Source organism: Camellia sinensis, chromosome 10 (assembly GCF_055761805.1).
Source record: "Camellia sinensis isolate YWXY chromosome 10, ASM5576180v1, whole genome shotgun sequence".
In the NCBI taxonomy this organism is placed as follows: Eukaryota; Viridiplantae; Streptophyta; class Magnoliopsida; order Ericales; family Theaceae; genus Camellia; species Camellia sinensis.
In genome coordinates, this window is record NC_138970.1 from 28942423 (window position 1) to 28960606 (window position 18184).

The 18184-nt window shown below is 35.9% G+C and overlaps 1 protein-coding gene across 3 annotated transcripts; it reads left to right on the forward strand.

Moving 5' to 3' along the window:
• Nucleotides 1-246: 246 nt before the first annotated feature.
• LOC114288299 (uncharacterized) lies at nucleotides 247-11591 on the forward strand. Of its 3 annotated transcripts, none has more exons than XM_082891209.1 (11): nucleotides 247-395; nucleotides 2272-2484; nucleotides 2748-2929; nucleotides 3057-3650; nucleotides 3761-3838; nucleotides 4523-4847; nucleotides 4925-5124; nucleotides 8849-8925; nucleotides 9598-9699; nucleotides 10903-11089; nucleotides 11182-11591. In XM_082891209.1, exons 2-11 carry the CDS (start codon nucleotides 2310-2312, stop codon nucleotides 11269-11271), a joined length of 2010 nt encoding a protein of 669 aa, XP_082747335.1. In that variant the 5' UTR covers nucleotides 247-395; nucleotides 2272-2309; the 3' UTR covers nucleotides 11272-11591. The 3 variants fall into 3 exon arrangements, with proteins under 3 accessions (XP_082747335.1, XP_082747334.1, XP_082747336.1); XM_082891208.1 differs by having other exon boundaries at nucleotides 253-395; nucleotides 2309-2484; XM_082891210.1 differs by having other exon boundaries at nucleotides 268-546; nucleotides 2309-2484.
• The last annotated feature ends 6593 nt before the right edge of the window (nucleotides 11592-18184 follow it).

Here is an 18184-nt window from a genome sequence, read left to right on the forward strand (position 1 = left end):
AGATAAAAATGAATGAACATTGAAAATATTAATTAGGAATAAGAAGACGGGTGAAAAAAGAGATGATAGAAATAGAAGAATGGTGGTGCTATGGGGATGGATTTACAAAGGAGTGTCGAAGGTGAGTGGTTAGGGACTAATGTGTTAAAATTATGATTATGATTTAAAAAGTGAAAGAAATTATAATAATTTGATATTATTTAAAAAATTAATCATATGAATGGAAAATAAATTTATTTAAAAATTAGATAGCCCAGTAGCACTTTTGTTTCATTATCATCAAACACGTCCCCCTCACTCCTCGTAAAACCCAACCCATTTATTTCGCGCTTCGGCCTCTTTGTTCATCACTTTTACTCGAAGCTTTGCTTTCATTCCCTCCCTCTCAGTTTCAGGTTCACAATCCCAATCTCTCTCTCTCTCTCTCTCTCTCAAAACTCGCTATCTATATGCATAAAGATGTATATAATGCACTTGTTTTGTATTAGAATGGACCGATTGTTTCGTAGGGCAACCAACTTGTTCTTGCTCTTTTAGTTGATTGAGGTATTAAATTTTTATAGGGTTTTAGTTTTCTTTTGCATTTATTGTTGGGGTACAGGAATTAGATTGGGACATAAATATCTTTTCCATTCTCAATTCACCAGGTTGTATGATGGGATTTTGGCGAGGTTTCAATTGAATTATGCTTTTGTGTGATTTTTTGGACTCTTATAGGCTGTGTTTGGTTCATGAATTTGGGAAGAGATTTGGAAATGGAAAGGTAAATGTGTGTGCAATGTAGTTATATTTCATTTACATTTCATCACCCTTTTCCATTTGCCTTTCTAAATCTCTACCCAAATCCATGAACCAAACACAGCATAAGGGTTTATTTTAATGTGGGTGAAGTTATTGAGTGCTAGTAATTGGTCTGGTTTACTCCTCTGTATTGGGTTTGCATTTTGATTTTTTTTTTGCTTGAATGTGGGTAGGTTGTGTGGTTGAGGCAATGCTTGAGAGTTGAGAGTAGTTCATTTACTGTTTGTTAACTCCCACAAACATGAATAAATTCATAAATATGGACACACGTGCTTGTTTTGGGAGTGGATTTGTCATGAAAATGAAGTGTATGCACCATTTGGTTCGTTACTTGCAAAAAAGTGAACAACAAAATCAAGAGGAGAAAAGAATGGAAACACAACAGGTTAATAAGTTTCATCAGTTTGTTTATGGGAATGAAGCGCTGAATGGATCACGGGTCTGACTTAAGAACCTTTTGTTAATGCCCTTGTGCTATCCTAAATGAGCTGCAAAAGATTGAATAAAAGAACCTTGGAAACATTCTTCTAGGCTTTAAGGTTTCACTGCACTACTTAGTAATAGCAGTCCAATGGAGGAATATATACTTTGAGAAAATCCAGGACTTGAAAAAACTAATGAAAATTTCCTCTTACTTCTCCATTGATTGAAATTCTGAAAGTTGTACAGAAAAATCTAATCCTTGGTTGGAAACTATGAAAATCATAATATAATGAGTTTGGCGGAGGAGTTGGTTTGTTGGAGCTTGTTGGTATGTATTGGAAGTTCAAAACCATTTTGTGGATGATGACAGGGGTTTCAAACTCATTTTTCATTTATTTCTTTGGGACAAACGCATTATGACTTCTGCTAAGGGGTATGAACATCAAGGTTGTATTGGTTGAAAATCTTTATTTCCTCTTTTGAACAAATAATATTTACGAGTAGCCACTGCAAATGTTTCTTACATTAGTAAATGATGAAAAGGCAGGAAGAATAAGCGATTGATGGTAATGGTAAAGATGTAATCATATGAATAGGTGTGGAATGATTTATCATTGCGAACTCCATGTTTCCAGTCTTCACATTGAATTTGGGTATATGGTGGATTTGAGTGGTGATACTTGTACACACTTGCACCCATTAATGTATTCTGCTGTTTGAAATCAGTAAGTCGTTACTCATCATACCTTTCGTTGATCTTCTAGCCTTCTTTGAAAATAAAATTTCTGTTGAGCCCTTTATTTTTTATTTATTTTCATTGCAGATTTGGTGATATAGGAACTGATGCTTATGGCTTAAGTCTTATGCATTGCGCAACTTTTAAAAATTTGTTGATATCTGTTTTAATCAAACCCCCCCCCCCCCCCCCCCCCCCCCCCCCACATTTTTTTTGTGTCTTATTTGATCCTCGTGTTTTCATTCTTTGCATATAACTTGTACAATGTTTTACATATTTAGCTCTAATAGCACGAGAGCACTTTATTTCAGTGCAGGGTTGTAATAGTTTCATCATTTCGGATTGTAGGATGGGGGAAGGGAGGAGAACACAGATCTTCATACCAAATGAAAGTGCACCTTCCATTCCAAATCAGGCTACTGGCCCTGTAAACAATAGAAATTTGTCGAAGAATCACCTTGGTGGTGTCATATTTGGTTGCAAGAAGAGCACAATAAAAGAATGTCTTTTCAAACAGCTTTTTGGTCAGTTATCTACATTCCAATAGCAAATTATATTTTTCGTTTGCCCTCTGCTCATATAGCTCATGCTACAAAAGTGTTTCCATTTTTCTTCATGCTCGCCTTCATGGTTTGGTTCAAGGATGTGCATCAGTAACATGTGTATATTAATATCATTCTATGTTTGATGAACTTGTATTTCTCTCAGTAATATGACTATCACTGCTCCTTTGTTTCATTTTATTTTTGGCTCCTTAAATTGATGAAAATGTTTGGAAATTTAACAGGCTTGCCAGCTCAACACTTTTCATACGTAAAGAATGTTGATCCAGGTCTGCCACTGTTTCTATTCAACTATAGTGACAGGAAACTTCATGGCATCTTTGAGGCTGCTAGCTCAGGCCAAATGAATATTAATCCATATGCATGGACCACAGATGGCTCGGAGAGAACACTATATCCTGCTCAGGTATTTATATGAGATTTTCTCTTCCATAGTATAGTTGTTTATTGAGTTTTCTGGTTATGTTTGAGACATGCTGGATTATGATAAAAGAAAGGTTTATTACTTATAAATTGGTTATTTTTATGCTAAGGTTCAAGTTCGTGTCCGGTTGCATTGCCTTCCACTTCCTGAAGAACAATTTAAGTCAGTAATTATAGACAACTACTACAGTCAGAACCATTTCTGGTTTGAGCTGGACCATGCTCAAACAAGCAAGTTGATGTCCTTACTATCATCTCTAGCTGTTGCCTCAAGTACTTTTTCTCCTCAGAATACCACAAAGTGGAGAACTTTATCCCAAGCTCCACCCTCACATGATAGAAAAGAGGAAATTGAAGGTTTGATGCTACCAGCCTTGGAGGTTGACTTTCCTTATTTCTATGATGGCAATGGGTTGGGTTCTTCAGATGTTACTACGCATTTAGATCGAAACAACCATCCATTGGAAGATTGTTTAGTTAAGCAGGTGGTGGAAAAGGAGGAGGACCTTATATACATGAAACTAAAAGAGTTGGCTCTTAATCGGCAACGGTCAAACCCACCTTTAATGGATGTTGAAGATATTGCTACTGTAAATGGTGTGCACTCAAGGCACAAAGGTTTATCAGAGGCACAAACAAATTCAGAAGAAAGGAATGGACAAAGTCTCATTAACTCATTTGATTATCCTTCTGTCATATCGCAGGTACTTGGTGATGTCAATTCTCCACCCATCCCTTAATTTTCCATCATGGGCATTTCTATTATATTTTGTTTCATTTACAAATGTTCTATTATTTTTATGTACACATGCAGTTGATGCAAGGTATGGAAGAGTTAAACGCTTTTAAAATAGAACAAATTCATAAGATGGGTTATCTGGAGCAGAAGCTGGTATGTCTTTTTATTTCATAGATTCTGAAGTTTGCAATTCTCTCTAGTAAATGTTTTTCACATACTAAAATTAGCAATTGCACCTTGCACCAAAAACCTGATCAGTTTTTTCCTTCTCCCTGGCCTCTTTCAGTAGTTAGCAACACAAAAACGAATGCACAAGAATTGTTGGTGAAAATTTCAGATTCAAGTAGGGCAAAAGCTAGAGTTTAAAGGATGTGTTAGAATCAGAGCAATTTTAACCTTCACATACATGTGGAATGAAATCAAGATAAGTGGTGTAAGAAAATATTACAACGATGATTGGACAACTGCACTAGGCCAGTAAGATACATAAAAGTCGAAAACAGATGGATAAGATTTGATAGGATTGTTACTGAAGTAGCTTACTCTGATAACAAAGAAATCCACTGATCCAAAATAGAAGTGACCCTTATCCTCTGTTCTTAATGTAGTGATGTTTGTTGGACCTAATTTTGTAAGTTTATTACTGCTCATCATCTTTAACTTCCTTGTTTTTTTATTTATCATCATTGTATCTCAAATTAGCTCAAAATTCTGACACTAATGCCATAGGTGTCAACTTTGGCTTTCCCTCTTTAAAGGACAATAAGCTTTGCTTCTGCCCTTCTCCTAAAGTGGATGTGCTTATGTATATACCTTACCTTTGTACTGGCATTTCAGGTTGAGGCAGAAATAGAAATTCAAGAACTAAAACAGCGATGTATGATGTTGGAATGCACATCACATCCGTCCGCAGTACGCATTGATGAAATGGCGATGGAGTCAGTTAATGATCCTGAACTGGATCTTGATGAGTTGATATATCTTGTGGGAGGATACAATGGTGTATCATGGTTATCGGCATTGAATTCCTACTCTCCTACGAAGGATGTGATAAAATCTCTAAAGCCAATGAACCATGGCCGTGCTTATGTCTCTATTGCATGGTTGAATGGTGAGCTTTACGTATTTGGTGGTGGAAACGGTAATTTGTGGGTTGACACAGGTATTAGCTTGCACTTTTTTCTCTCTGATTCACTTAAATATTTATGTCACTAACTTTGGAAATTTATTTCCATGAAGTTGAATCATATGATCCGGCCAATAACCATTGGCATCTGCGACCCTCTTTGAATGGTGAAAAGGGAAGCTTAGCAGGTGCTACTCTAAATAACAGAATTTTTGCAATGGGTGGTGCAAATGGGGTAGATTGCTATGCAGATGTTGAAATGTTTGATTTAGATGTTGGTCGCTGGATTTCTTCACGGTCAATGCTACAAAAGGTAACTCCTAAAAATATGTTGGGCTGCATAATACCAGGTTACCTGAATTTGCTTGTAAGGCTTCTTGCTTGCCTCATTTCTTGAAGTTAAATCCATGCTTGAGCTTGTAATATTTTAAACTAAATTAATCAGCGGTATACAATGTTTTATGTAGTCTTTATGTTGCTCATGATATATTCGGGTAATATAATAGTAGTTATTGATACATTTGATGGTAAGGGAACATATGGAATTTATTTGCAGAAGAACCAAAACATTAGAATACGGTATTTAAGGAATATAACCTTCAATATGGCTTTCTTCATGCTAATTTTTCAGATTGTACTGTGGTCTCTTATGAGCATTAATTATTTTTAGGCGTGTGCACCTTGTATTATTTTAGCTATGCATCAGTTTTGCACTAAGGTGTAATGCTTGTGTAAAAATATATGTATTATTGATTGATTGTATTGATTGATTGTTGTACAGATATCTATTACAAATGGTGAGTGGCTCATTATATAGGAGAGGGTGAGTGTAGTAGGTGAGGAGTAGGTGAGGAGTAGGTGGTGGTAGGTGATGGTAAATTGGTGGTAGGTGATGGTAAATTCTAACAGCCCCCCGCAAACTCAAGGAGGATAGAAACTAACCAACTTGAGTTTGAAGAGAGGAACAAAACAAGAAAATACATAAAAATAAAAAAGGATAGGAGACACTGTATGGTCGTGTCAGACCATTGGTGAAGACACTGAAAGGTGGTGTCATAACGTTGTAGAGGACACTGTATGGGGGTGTCATAACGTTGTAGAGGACACTGTATGGTGGTGTCATAACGGTGTAGAAGACAGTTTATGGGGTCATGTCGGACCGTTGGAGAAGACAGTTTATGGGGTCATGTCGGACCGTTGGAGAAGACAGTTTATGTGACAGTTTACGGAGTCTTGCTGGACCCTTGTAGAAACTAACCGGAATCAATGTCGGGACAGTTTATAGAGTCTTGTCGGACCCTTGTAGAAACTAACCGGAATCTATGTCGGGACAGTTTACAGAGTCTTGTCGGACCCATAAAGGAGCTAACCGGAATCAATGTCGGGACAGTTTACAGAGTCTTGTCGGACCCTTAAAAAGTCGCACCCTCAAAAGGTGTGCCCAATCTTTCAAAAGGCGTGCCATCAAAAGGCGTGCCCAATCCATAAAAAGGCGTGCCATCAAAAGGCGTGCCCAATCCATAAAAAGACGTGCCATCAAAAGGCGCGCCAGACACGCGGCGATGCACGTGATCGACAGTGCGCGTGTCGGCCGCTTCGTCATGTGCTATATAAATGAAGGCGGAGGCTGAGAGAACATGTGGAAATCAAACCAGTCTGAAACCTCTGAAGAACTCTTCGTGGGCTGAGAGAGATACACTGGTAACACTCTGTAAACACTCTGTAACCAACCCATCTCTGAAACACTCAGCAACCATATCATGGCCTCTTCTTCCCGTCCAGCTACCCAGAACATGGCCTCCTCTTCCCGTGGTCTGCTTACGCTCTTTCCAGAACTGAACGAGTCCACAAGAGAAATAACTGGTGCGGTGGCCAGTGAATCTCAACCAAACACCTCTGTGTTTGCTCCGTTGAACTTTCCGATGCGGTCGGTGGAGCAAAAAATGGCGGTGTAAACTGATATTGAGGCCAATCAGTATACTTTGAAGGCATGTGTGGAAAGCATGACGGCGGTCACAAACTTGTCGAACCGGCTGCAGAGTAGGACAAATGAGGTGCAGCATTTAAACGCCCAATTGGCTCTGCTCCAATGCATGTATAAGGATGCGCGAGCAGAGATAAGCGTGCTGAAAGCGGAAAACAAAGAGCTGAAGCGGAAGGCCACCGTGATGTTCCGATTTGGAGGGCCGCCATATGCTGCAGTGGAGGAGCAGGGAGTAGTGATCGTGTCCAGTGGAGTGGGAAACACGGAGGCAGCACCATCAAGGGCCGTCCAGGACGGAGGCAGGAAGAAGAGACCGGCGGCAGAGTAAGGAAGAAAAATCCCACTGTGGGTGTGGTTGTTGTGTTTGTGGGTTTTTTTTTTTTTTTTTTTTTTTTTTTTTTTTTTGTGTAAAATTGTGATCGGGGTTGATCCCTGAGATGAATAAAATATGGTGTGGTGTGCAAAGTTATATGGTATGAATGATATTTGAAAAAAATAATGTGAAAGAAAAATAAAGAAAGAAATAATATATTTGAAATTGACAATGGTGTTCGGTAGATATATATATATATATATATATATATTTTTTGTAATAATAATAATAATAATAATAATAATAATAATAATAATAATAATAAGAATAATATATTAAGGAGGAAAGCATGTGTGTTGGTGGGTCGGAAAGTAATTGTTTTGGTGGGAGACATGATTTTTTTTTTTATCTTAAAAAAAAAAAAAAAATAAATAAATAAAGAAAGTAGTAAAATAAAAAAGTGTTGCTCTCTCTCTCTCTCAACCGTGTATGTGTGAGTGGTGTGTTGGGTGTATGATAATATATTATAATAGTGTGAAAGAGTGTGCTACAGCTGGGTGTGCTTAAAGGTGTGAAGTGTGTGTCCTCTCTCTCTCTACTATCAACGCTGTTGTTTATTCCCACTATTCGCTCTCTCAAAAAGTTCAAGAAAGAATCCACTAATCCGGGCCTCTGGTCATGCTGTTCAACATTGTACACCCACAGTGTTCGATAAAGAAGGATTGACATCCTGAGATCTGAATAAGGTTGAATCACAAGAAGCCGGTAGTTTTGAAAATGAGATCTCCACGCTCATCAACTGCAGATTCAGAAGAGAGATGATTCCATCAAGCGAGTTGTCGACAGACAAGGACGAACTGGAGTCTTCGACGGTAGCAAAGCCATCAGCAGCGGCGAGGCTCCTGCGGCAAAGATGCCATCAGCAGCGGAGATGACGGTGGTGGCGGCGAAGATGCCGGCGGCGGAGAAGTCGGAGTCCCCAAAGGCGTGCTCGAGCGGGAACGGGACTTTGGAGGCCGGAGTCGATGAGTTGGTTCGGGCCGGGCTAATTGGCTGTGAAGGAGTAACAGTAGCAGGTGGAGTGTTGAAGATCAGGAGGAGATCTGTGACGACGTGACTGGGCGGCTCAGCCTCGGCAGAGAGGCGGTCGAGGGAGGAGCAAGGGGCGCCGAAGTAAGCAACGGGAGTGAGAGGGAGCGGTTGGTCTTTGAGCTCCTGAGACATTGTGCCGATGATGGCGCAGAGGCGGTGGTGCATCAAATTCGAATCCTTCCATGGAGAGGTGGCACAGACAAAAGATGGAGGACGAGATCTGGTGGATCCAGTGAGGCCCGGAGAAGACGGAACTTGTGAGGTAGTAGTAGCGCTTGATGAATTCTTCCACTGATGAGACTGAGATGGGTATGTGTAGAGGTCCGGCGGGCGGCCTAAGACGAGGTTGCCGCCCGCCGGTGAAGCGAAATTATTAGAGTCTTAGCTTGGCTCTGATACCATGTAAAAATATATGTATTATTGATTGATTGTATTGATTGATTGTTGTACAGATATCTATTACAAATGGTGAGTGGCTCATTATATAGGAGAGGGTGAGTGTAGTAGGTGAGGAGTAGGTGAGGAGTAGGTGGTGGTAGGTGATGGTAAATTGGTGGTAGGTGATGGTAAATTCTAACAGCTTGGAATGGTAATTTAACATTTAGGCTGCGGATATGCTTATTTTGTTTTTGTTTTTTGCTTTTTTAGAGATTTGCTCTTGCTGCAGCAGAGCTTAATGGTGCAATCTATGCCGTTGGTGGATACAATGGAAAGGAATATTTAAAGTAAGATATCAAATCCCCTTTATTTTTACTTCATGTTAAACTATATGTGAACTGTGGCTCACTTATGAATGCAATTAAAAACATGTCCATGCATTATTATTTTTAGAGGGCTTGAAAATATGGGTATGTGCACCTGTCACTTGTTACAAAATTCTTGTTGTTAATAACCATGCATTGCGCCTTGCTTGTAATCTAATTTTTAATATCTTGCCACTCTATCACAGACTTGGATCCATTGTGCCTGGCTTTTAGATGAAAGTCATGAACTGTTACAATTTCCCCTTGGTGAAGTGGCAAGAGCTTTTCTTGCTTATGGTTTCATCTACCTCATTTATTAAATATATGTTCGGATAGGTGGAAGTTTTTTGTGATCCCTGTAAGCCCTCCTGCTTTGGAAAGAGAAGGAAATATATTTGTGTTGAAATTTAGAATCCAGACTCTTTAGTGATTAAATTAAGACCGGCTAGTGCTTTCATAGTGATAAAATCAATACCGGTTTGCCTTTTTTCATCTGCAGAGACCTGATAGGTAGCCTCTGATCTATAGAGAAAGATCAAAAGTGAATCATTAAAAATATGTCGTTTTTGATCACATATTGAAAATTTTGTACTGAAAATCAATACTCAAAAGTGAATCACTAAAAATCAACACTGAAAATTTATACTGTTTCAGATCTGCTGAAAGGTTTGACCCAAGAGAACATTCCTGGACCAAAATTGAGGGTATGAGTACACCAAGGGGTTGTCATGCAATGGCTGTTCTGAATGAAAAGTTGTAAGTTCATTTCTTTATTTTATCAATTGTTTCACTCAGCCATTTATTTACATTTGATATATATGACCTTGCATATGGGCTCCTAGGGATTGTGGGACTCTGCACTAAATTAGATATAAAGTTCTAACTGTGTGTTTAACTTTGGTTAAGGTAAACTGATTACTAATTCACATCTTGCGGATGTTTTGTCCAGAAAATTTGCTGTTTGTTCATTGTTACATTCTCTAACAATTTTCTGTTCTCAACGGTGGAGCCAAGTGTAACTCAATGGTGTCATTTGACATCATTGAAACTTGGGGGGGAAAAAAAAATTCAGCTATATATAATTATTCCGAGTGTCAAAGAATTTTTGAAATTGAACCCACTATTCAATACTTTCTGTCAGATTCTAGGGTTTTATTACTTATTTTGGATAAATTATGCAAATGGTCCTTATAGTTTATACGATATGTCAATTTAGTCTATATTGTTTTAATTTGCTCGATTTTGCCCCTTAATTTAACGAATTGTGTCATATTGGTCCCATAAATAATGGCTGTTAGGTTTGGTGGATGGAAAGTTGTCATGTGTTCAAACGATGTGTCAATTTGGTCTTTGTTAAAATCGAGTAAATTAAAATAGGGACCAAATTGACACAACATTTGAATTTTCGTCTACCAAACTTAACGGCCTTTATTTATTGGACTAATATGACACAATTTGTTAAATTAAAAGGGCAAAATCGAGCAAATTAAACAATATGAACCAAATTGACACATTGTGTAAACTACAGGGACTATTTGCATAATTTACTCACTTATTTTTTAGATAATTTGTGGGTATCTTTGCATGTCGGAAAGCGTGGTCATTACCACCACTACAATCCAACGACTAGAGATTTTCATTTCCATTTTTGTGGGTGTTCTATTGTGCACCTGGCAGCAATACACAGTAGCATAGCCAGGAAATTCATTTGGCGGGGTCATTTAACAATTCATCATTAATGTTCTTAATTATTGCAGATTTTTAGTTATGCACTATCTATTAAAATTAACTTACTCGATACATTGTAACTTCATATATTTTCAATCAAATCAACAAAAACAATATGAGCTATCAAATTACGTGTAAAAACAAAACTTGGGAGCATATATAAATATATTCCATAAATTGCGTCCAAGGTTAATGCATGAATGTATATATGATGGTTAATAACTTTTGCAGATATGTTATTGGTGGTCATGATGGAAATAAAATGGTTTCAAGCATGGAAATATTTGATCCTCGTCTTGGCTCATGGATGGTTGGGGAGCCAATAAGCCAATCCAGGGGATATTCTGCTGCTGCTGTTTGTAAGGAATCTATATATATTTTTGGAGGGGTGAAAACAGAGGAAGACATCGTGAATACGGTAACTTGTTTATTTATTTTCCATCATTTACCTTGGTATGTAGGTGTGCAAATCTAATCAGCTGTTATTTTTATTTATTTTTTATATTACAGGTTGAACGGTATGAGGAGGGTAAGGGGTGGCAAGTAACCAACTTGAAGGCGGTTGGAAAAAGGACCTTTTTCTCTGCCACGGTTCTATGAAGGCACGAACGGCTAGGCATTGTAAGTAGTAAGCTCTAAACTCATCAATTTGGGAAATCATGACAAGGTATTTCACTTCTGATAGTGTCTAAGCGAAATGATGGAGAGTCGTGATCAGTTTGTTGGCTGCCAGATTTTTTTCTGCCATTGTGATATGGTTTTCATATCCTTTTCTCCTTCAAAACTGATGCAGTTTTGCAAGAGTATTACCATGAAAAGTTGTAATTACCGTGATTTGTTTGGAAAGAGTCGTGGCGATTATCATTTCAAGGAACCTGCCAAATTAAAGAAAATTAAGTTTGCACATTACATTTTCTTGATTTTCTTGGCCTTTATTTATTTATTTATTTTTGCAACATAGATGCACCATTTTCTTCCCTGTTCATTGTGATTCATGTCCACTCTGAACGGGGTGAGATATCTTGACTGATTGACAGAAGAATTTAAATATTTTTAGGATAAATTGCAGATTTAAAAAAAAATATATAATACGCCACACAAGTTTGATATAATTATATTGGGTTTTCAATGTTATAATTCACATAACATTTAATTCTTTTTTTATGAGTAATTTATTAGTCATATGAATTAAAAAATGATATCGTTATATTTTTTATATTTAAATGTATATTTTACTCTCTTCTTTTTTTTGTTATGTCTTTTTACCATCTACATTAGTTCTTATCTTCTTTTGCCTTGCTAAAGTGAGTTCAATGTAATTATGTTAAAATTATAAGATTTGTATTTTGTTTAAAAAATCTAAGGGGAGGTCAGTATAATTTATTTATAATTTGGTAAAATGATGTCCATACATATATGAGATGAATAGTTCATTGATGTCTTCTTTTTATAAAGCACCATAAATTTGGGCAACAATGCCGTTCCCATAAACTTAGGCCTAGTTGGGAAGACTAAGGTCAAGTTTGAGAAAACTAAATAAGTGTATTTTTTGACTTTTTATGAAATATGGGTTGTGTTTGGGTTGGGTTTGAAGTGATGTGTTAGAGAGGTGATGCGACTTAAATAAGATGATGTGATTTAAATATGATAGTGACTTTTTGACCTTTTGGATTTTTTAAGAGTTGCCAAACTTGGCCTAAATAAGTGTATTTTTTGATTTTTTATGAAGTATGGGTTGGGTTTGGGTTGGGTTTGAAGTGATGTGTTAGAGAGGTGATGTAAGATGATGTGACTTAAATAAGATATTGACTTTTTGACTTTTTGTCTTTTTTTTAATCATGCCAAACTTGGCCTTACTAGTTAATTTATATCTTTCGAAATTTTAAGTTGACTTTGTGTCTAGGGATTAGTAGGGATTAAGGGTGTGTTTGATTGGACGGACTAAATAAGGAGGGATTAGAATCTATCGGATTTGGGTTCTTGGACTGTGAATCTCTCGGACTATTTTCTTCCCTGTTCATTGTGATTCATGTCCACTCTGAACGGGGTGAGATATCTTGACTGATTGACAGAAGAATTTAAATATTTTTAGGATAAATTGCAGATTTAAAAAAAAAAATATAATAAGCCACACAAGATTGATATAATTATATTGGGTTTTCAATGTTATAATTCACATAACATTTAATTCTTTTTTCATGAGTAATTTATTAGTCATATGAATTAAAAAATGATATCGTTATATTTTTTATATTTAAATGTATATTTTACTCTCTTCTTTTTTTTGTTATGTCTTTTTACCATCTACATTAGTTCTTATCTTCTTTTGCCTTGCTAAAGTGAGTTCAATGTAATTATGTTAAAATTATAAGATTTGTATTTTGTTTCAAAAATCTAAGGGGAGGTCAGTATAATTTATTTATAATTTGGTAAAATGATGTCCATACATCTATGAGATGAATAGTTCATTGATGTCTTCTTTTTATAAAGCACCGTAAATTTGGGCAACAATGACGTTCCCATAAACTTAGGCCTAGTTGGGAAGACTAAGGCTAAGTTTGGGAAAACTAAATAAGTGTATGTTTTGATTTTTTATGAAATATGTGTTGGGTTTGGGTTGGGTTTGAAGTGATGTGTTAGAGAGGTGATACGACTTAAATAAGATGATGTGATTTAAATATGATAGTGACTTTTTGACCTTTTGGATTTTTTAAGAGTTGCCAAACTTGGCCTAAATAAGTGTATTTTTTGATTTTTTATGAAGTATGGGTTGGGTTTGGGTTGGGTTGGGTTGGGTTTGAAGTGATGTGTTAGAGAGGTGATGTGACTTAAATAAGATGATGTGACTTAAATAAGATAGTGACTTTTTGACTTTTTGTCTTTTTTAATCATGCCAAACTTGGCCTTACTAGTTAATTTATATCTTTCGAAATTTTAAGTTGACTTTGTGTCTAGGGATTAGTAGGGATTAAGGGTGTGTTTGATTGGACGGACTAAATAAGGAGGGATTAGAATCTATCGGATTTGGGTCCTTGGACTGTGAATCTATCGGACTATTTAGTTGGATTCGATTTGTATCCTATGTTTATTTTTTCATGGGATTAGATGTCTGGAAAGAATTATTTTTAGTGAATCCAACGTTTAGTTAGACGGACTGGATAGGATAAATGAACAAAAGATTATTTTACCTTTTTTGAATTGCTTACTAAGTAATAGCAATATTAAACATATCTTTAATATTTTAATTATTTTTAGCTAGATTAAATAATTTTTTTTATTTTATTTTTTACACAATTAAATAATTTTTTTTTTAAAATTAAATAAATAAAATATCAATAAAAATATATGTTATTTAATTAAAATTTTAAATAAATTTGTTTTTAAAAATAATAATAATTAAACAATGAAATTAAAAATAAAACATCTATTAACATTTAAATAATGAAATTAAATAAAATATAAACAAAATTTTAAAATAAAACATCAATAAAATATCTATAAAAAATTATTTTAAAAAAATTAAATAAATAAAACATCAATAAAAAGTTAAATAAAATTATTTTATTTTTAAATTGAGACATTTAAATTTTATTGAATTTTACTAAATATAATACATAATTAAATAGTAGAGGATCAAAATGGTCATTTTACTATCTAATCCCAACAGTAGATAGTCCTTCAAAAATTGTCCCATACCCCCCTAGGATACAATAGTCTCCCATATGGGAGATAAGGAGTCCGGCCGGACTCCATGTCTGGCGGACTAAAAAAAAAATAAACGCCGGATTAAATGCTTCTCCCGAATTACAATCCATACAGTAAATAGTCCCCTTTTTATCCCTCCAATCAAACAGAGCAATGAATACATAGTTTTGAAAATAAGGAATCGGTGAACAAATTATAAAATTGGGTAAATTACATTTACCTCCCCTGAGGTTTCTGACAAATACAGGGACCTCCCCTGTGGTTTGAATAATTACAGTAACCTCCTCTACTTTACCTGACAATGTCAAGATTCCCCCAAAATGTGACTGTCGTTAGAAGATCTAACAGAAAGTGCTGATGTCACTTATTATAAATTATGAAATGTCCAAAATACCCTCATTACCCTCACTGCGTTCTAATTCATCTTTCTACAGCCTCACTGCCTTCTAATTCACCATTCTACTCCTGTCCTGCCTTCTAATTCACCTTCTTATATATGTATACATATATATAAGATATTTATGTATACATATAAAGATTTCTCACTCATTATATATATATATACACACAGGTGACCTTTCCTTATAATTCCTTATAATTACTTATCCCAATCAGTAAGCTTGCTATAATTTCTCTGATTGTGATCTGTTTTCTCCACGGCAGAGTTCTCTTTATGTCTTCCTCCCGCACCGCCTCATTGGCCCCCTCTTCCGAGTCTTCTCTCTGAATTTGGCTTGACTCTTCCACACCCATGTTTCCCATTTGAATGATCAAACTCTTAACCTTTTTCTAATTCAATCATGAACAAAACTTATATATATATATATATATATATATATATATATATATATGTACTCATAATGAATTTGAAGAAGTGAAACAGAGTAAACATGAGTGATTTCTCACCTGGGTAATTCTCGAAATTAATGTATGTGTTGAGAAATCTTTAGAAAAAAAAAAAAAAACCAAAAAAGGTCGCCAAAAAGGTCAAATCATCACCAACACCGAACCACCAGATTGGTCTCTGGCTTCCTTTGCATTTACACAAACAGAGATTCTCCAGAAAAAAAAAATAAAACAAGAAACTAAACCCAAAAGCCCATTATTTTGAGGGAAGGTTCGTCGTCGGAGGAGAAACGGCCTAGCGCGGCGGCGGCGGCTTCAATATTAGAGGAGGAGGCGGAGACGACACCCCAAGCTGAAGCGAGCTCGAGAGGAGAGGGAGATGCTGAGAGACCCTCGACAGGGTTGCGATCGTGTGAGGCAGAGACGAAGCAGCTGCTGTGGGCGTCCCAGTCGCAGTCGTTGCAGAGAAGGAGGTTGTCGGTGGCTAACCATTTCTCTCTCTCTCTGAAAACCCTAACTGGTATAGGAGCTTCAAATCCCTAGAACTAGAATGGAAGAAATTGAGAGTATATACTAATTTTTGCACAAGCTATTGAGGAGAATAATCGCCGGTGGGCTTTGGGATCGCCGGAGGCAGTTGTATTGGTTGGAGAGATTATAGGTAGGAGAGAGGAGGTAAGATGAAAGAGAGATGGGGACAGAGCATGATGTTAGTGAGATATGTACGAGAGATATAGGAATTAAAGGGTATTTTGGTCTTTTTGTATTCAAATGAAAGGGCAATATGGTCATTTTGTATAATCAAGTAACGTCGTTTGTGCAAAATTAGCGAATTGGGGGAATCTTGACATTGTCAGGTAAAGTAGGGGAGGTTACTGTAATTATTCAAACCATAGGAGAGGTCCCTGTATTTGTCATAAACCTCAGGGGAGGTAAATGTAATTTACCCTATAAAATTTTATTGAATGGCTACACGGACATCACAAAAATATTTTTTGCTGGATTATGTGTTAACAAATCTCAATTCACGAGCCACCTGACTAGTTGATTTTTATCTTCTAATTTTTCTCATTTTGTCTTTGCAACTGATTTCCCCCTTCTAAAAAAAGAATATTTTTATTTTTACTTTTCTCATTTTGAAATGTTTCATTTTCAGAGTTTAAGTATGATAATTGTTTTTAGTATTTTTGAGATGACAAACTACATGTATTTGAAAATTAGTCGAGACAGTTTTGAACACTCTGGTCAATAAACACACCCAAAAAAAATAAAAAAATAAAAATTGTCCTTAGATTGAGTTATTTTAGGAGGGTAGTTTCATCCTTTTATCAAGAACATTTTATTTTAGGATTAATTATTACATCACTGAAATTAGATTATTTTAGATTACAAAATGTGAATCAAACGTAATATTCCATGATGGAGTGATCTTGTCCACTCTTTATAGGAGAACCACAAATGGCCATGTAATATTCTGACCAACAAAACTTGTGCAATTGGCGCTATCACACATCGGATAGCTTTGGGTGTGCGTTGTGTAAATACGGTGCCATCACCTTTATCTGGTCAGCAATTGTCCAGTCACAGTGTGAGTGGTTTGTTTGTGGGATCCATTGTATTGTATTGACTCAAAAAAACTAATTGTGGGGCCTCCTGTGTGGGCTCAGTTTTCAACCTTTTTTTAGGCTTGGTTTTGTCACTGAGGCTTTTGGGCTTTGGAGGGTTGGGCTGAGGCTATCCCACATCGGATAGCCTTTGGGTGTGTGTTGTGCAAATACGATGTTATGGCTCTCACCTAGTCAACAAGGGGTCTGGAGGGGCTATTCCACGTTGGATAGCCTTTGGGTGTGTGTGTCGTGTAAATACGGATAATAATACATCCCACTAAAAGTGGTGCTCTAAAACACCACTAATGAGTTGATAAGCATTTTAACCAAAAAAAAAAAAAAAACACAAGACACAAGCAGTGGGTCCCGTCCACTGCCACATCACTAGTGGTGCTTTTAGAGCACCACTTTTAGTGGTCTCAAGCATTATTGTGTAAATACGGTGCCATAGCCCTCACCTGGTCAGCAATTGCCCAGTGTGAGTGATTTGTGTGTCCCGTTATATTGGTTAAAAAATAAAACTTGTGCAATAGGCCCCACTAGGTGTCTATTATCAAACCACAATAGAGTGTTTATCCCTATTCCCCATTATAATTATTGTGTATTTTCTGTATGTGATGGTTATGTATTTGCTTAATAATAAGGGATTAAATTATGATAAAAAAAAGTAAGAGATTAAATATTTATATAGTTTAAAATATATATATATAAATAAATAGCAAAATATTATTAAAGGGACACATCATCACGTGATACACTGAACCCTTCTGATAACTAATGCTAACACAATTTTTCTATGGTATTGTATTTTGATTATAAACATAATTAAGAATTAAAAAAAAAAAAAAAAGTGAATGAAAGGTAAACAGAGAGCCATGAAAATTTCGCCAGATTGCAATCATCATTTGAATTTGAAGTTAGATAGCGTAGCATTGCCGTCCACTTAACATGAAAGCATCATTTGGAAAGTGATTTTAGGCGCCGTTTGGGAAGGAATTTTGTGGGTTGTTTTTGGATATTTTAGCTACAAAAAATAAAATAGGTTATTTTACTCATAACAAATAAAACATCACATCCAATCCATAATCATTATACTTTTCTCTCACAAAAAAAAGTTAAAAAAGTTAAAAAATCAAAAAACTCTTCCAATCTAAACTTTTTAACCCAGGCTAAAATAGTCAAAAAAAGTCAAAAAGTCAACCCACTTTCCAAACCAATGAATTGAGCCAATCTCTTAGATCAATTCAAAAACATGTTTGGCAAATTCTTTTTGAAGTTTTTTTTTTTTAATTTTTTATAAACAAATAATTAAAAGAACATGAAAATTTTGTTTTTGAATTTTCAAAACCAATTAG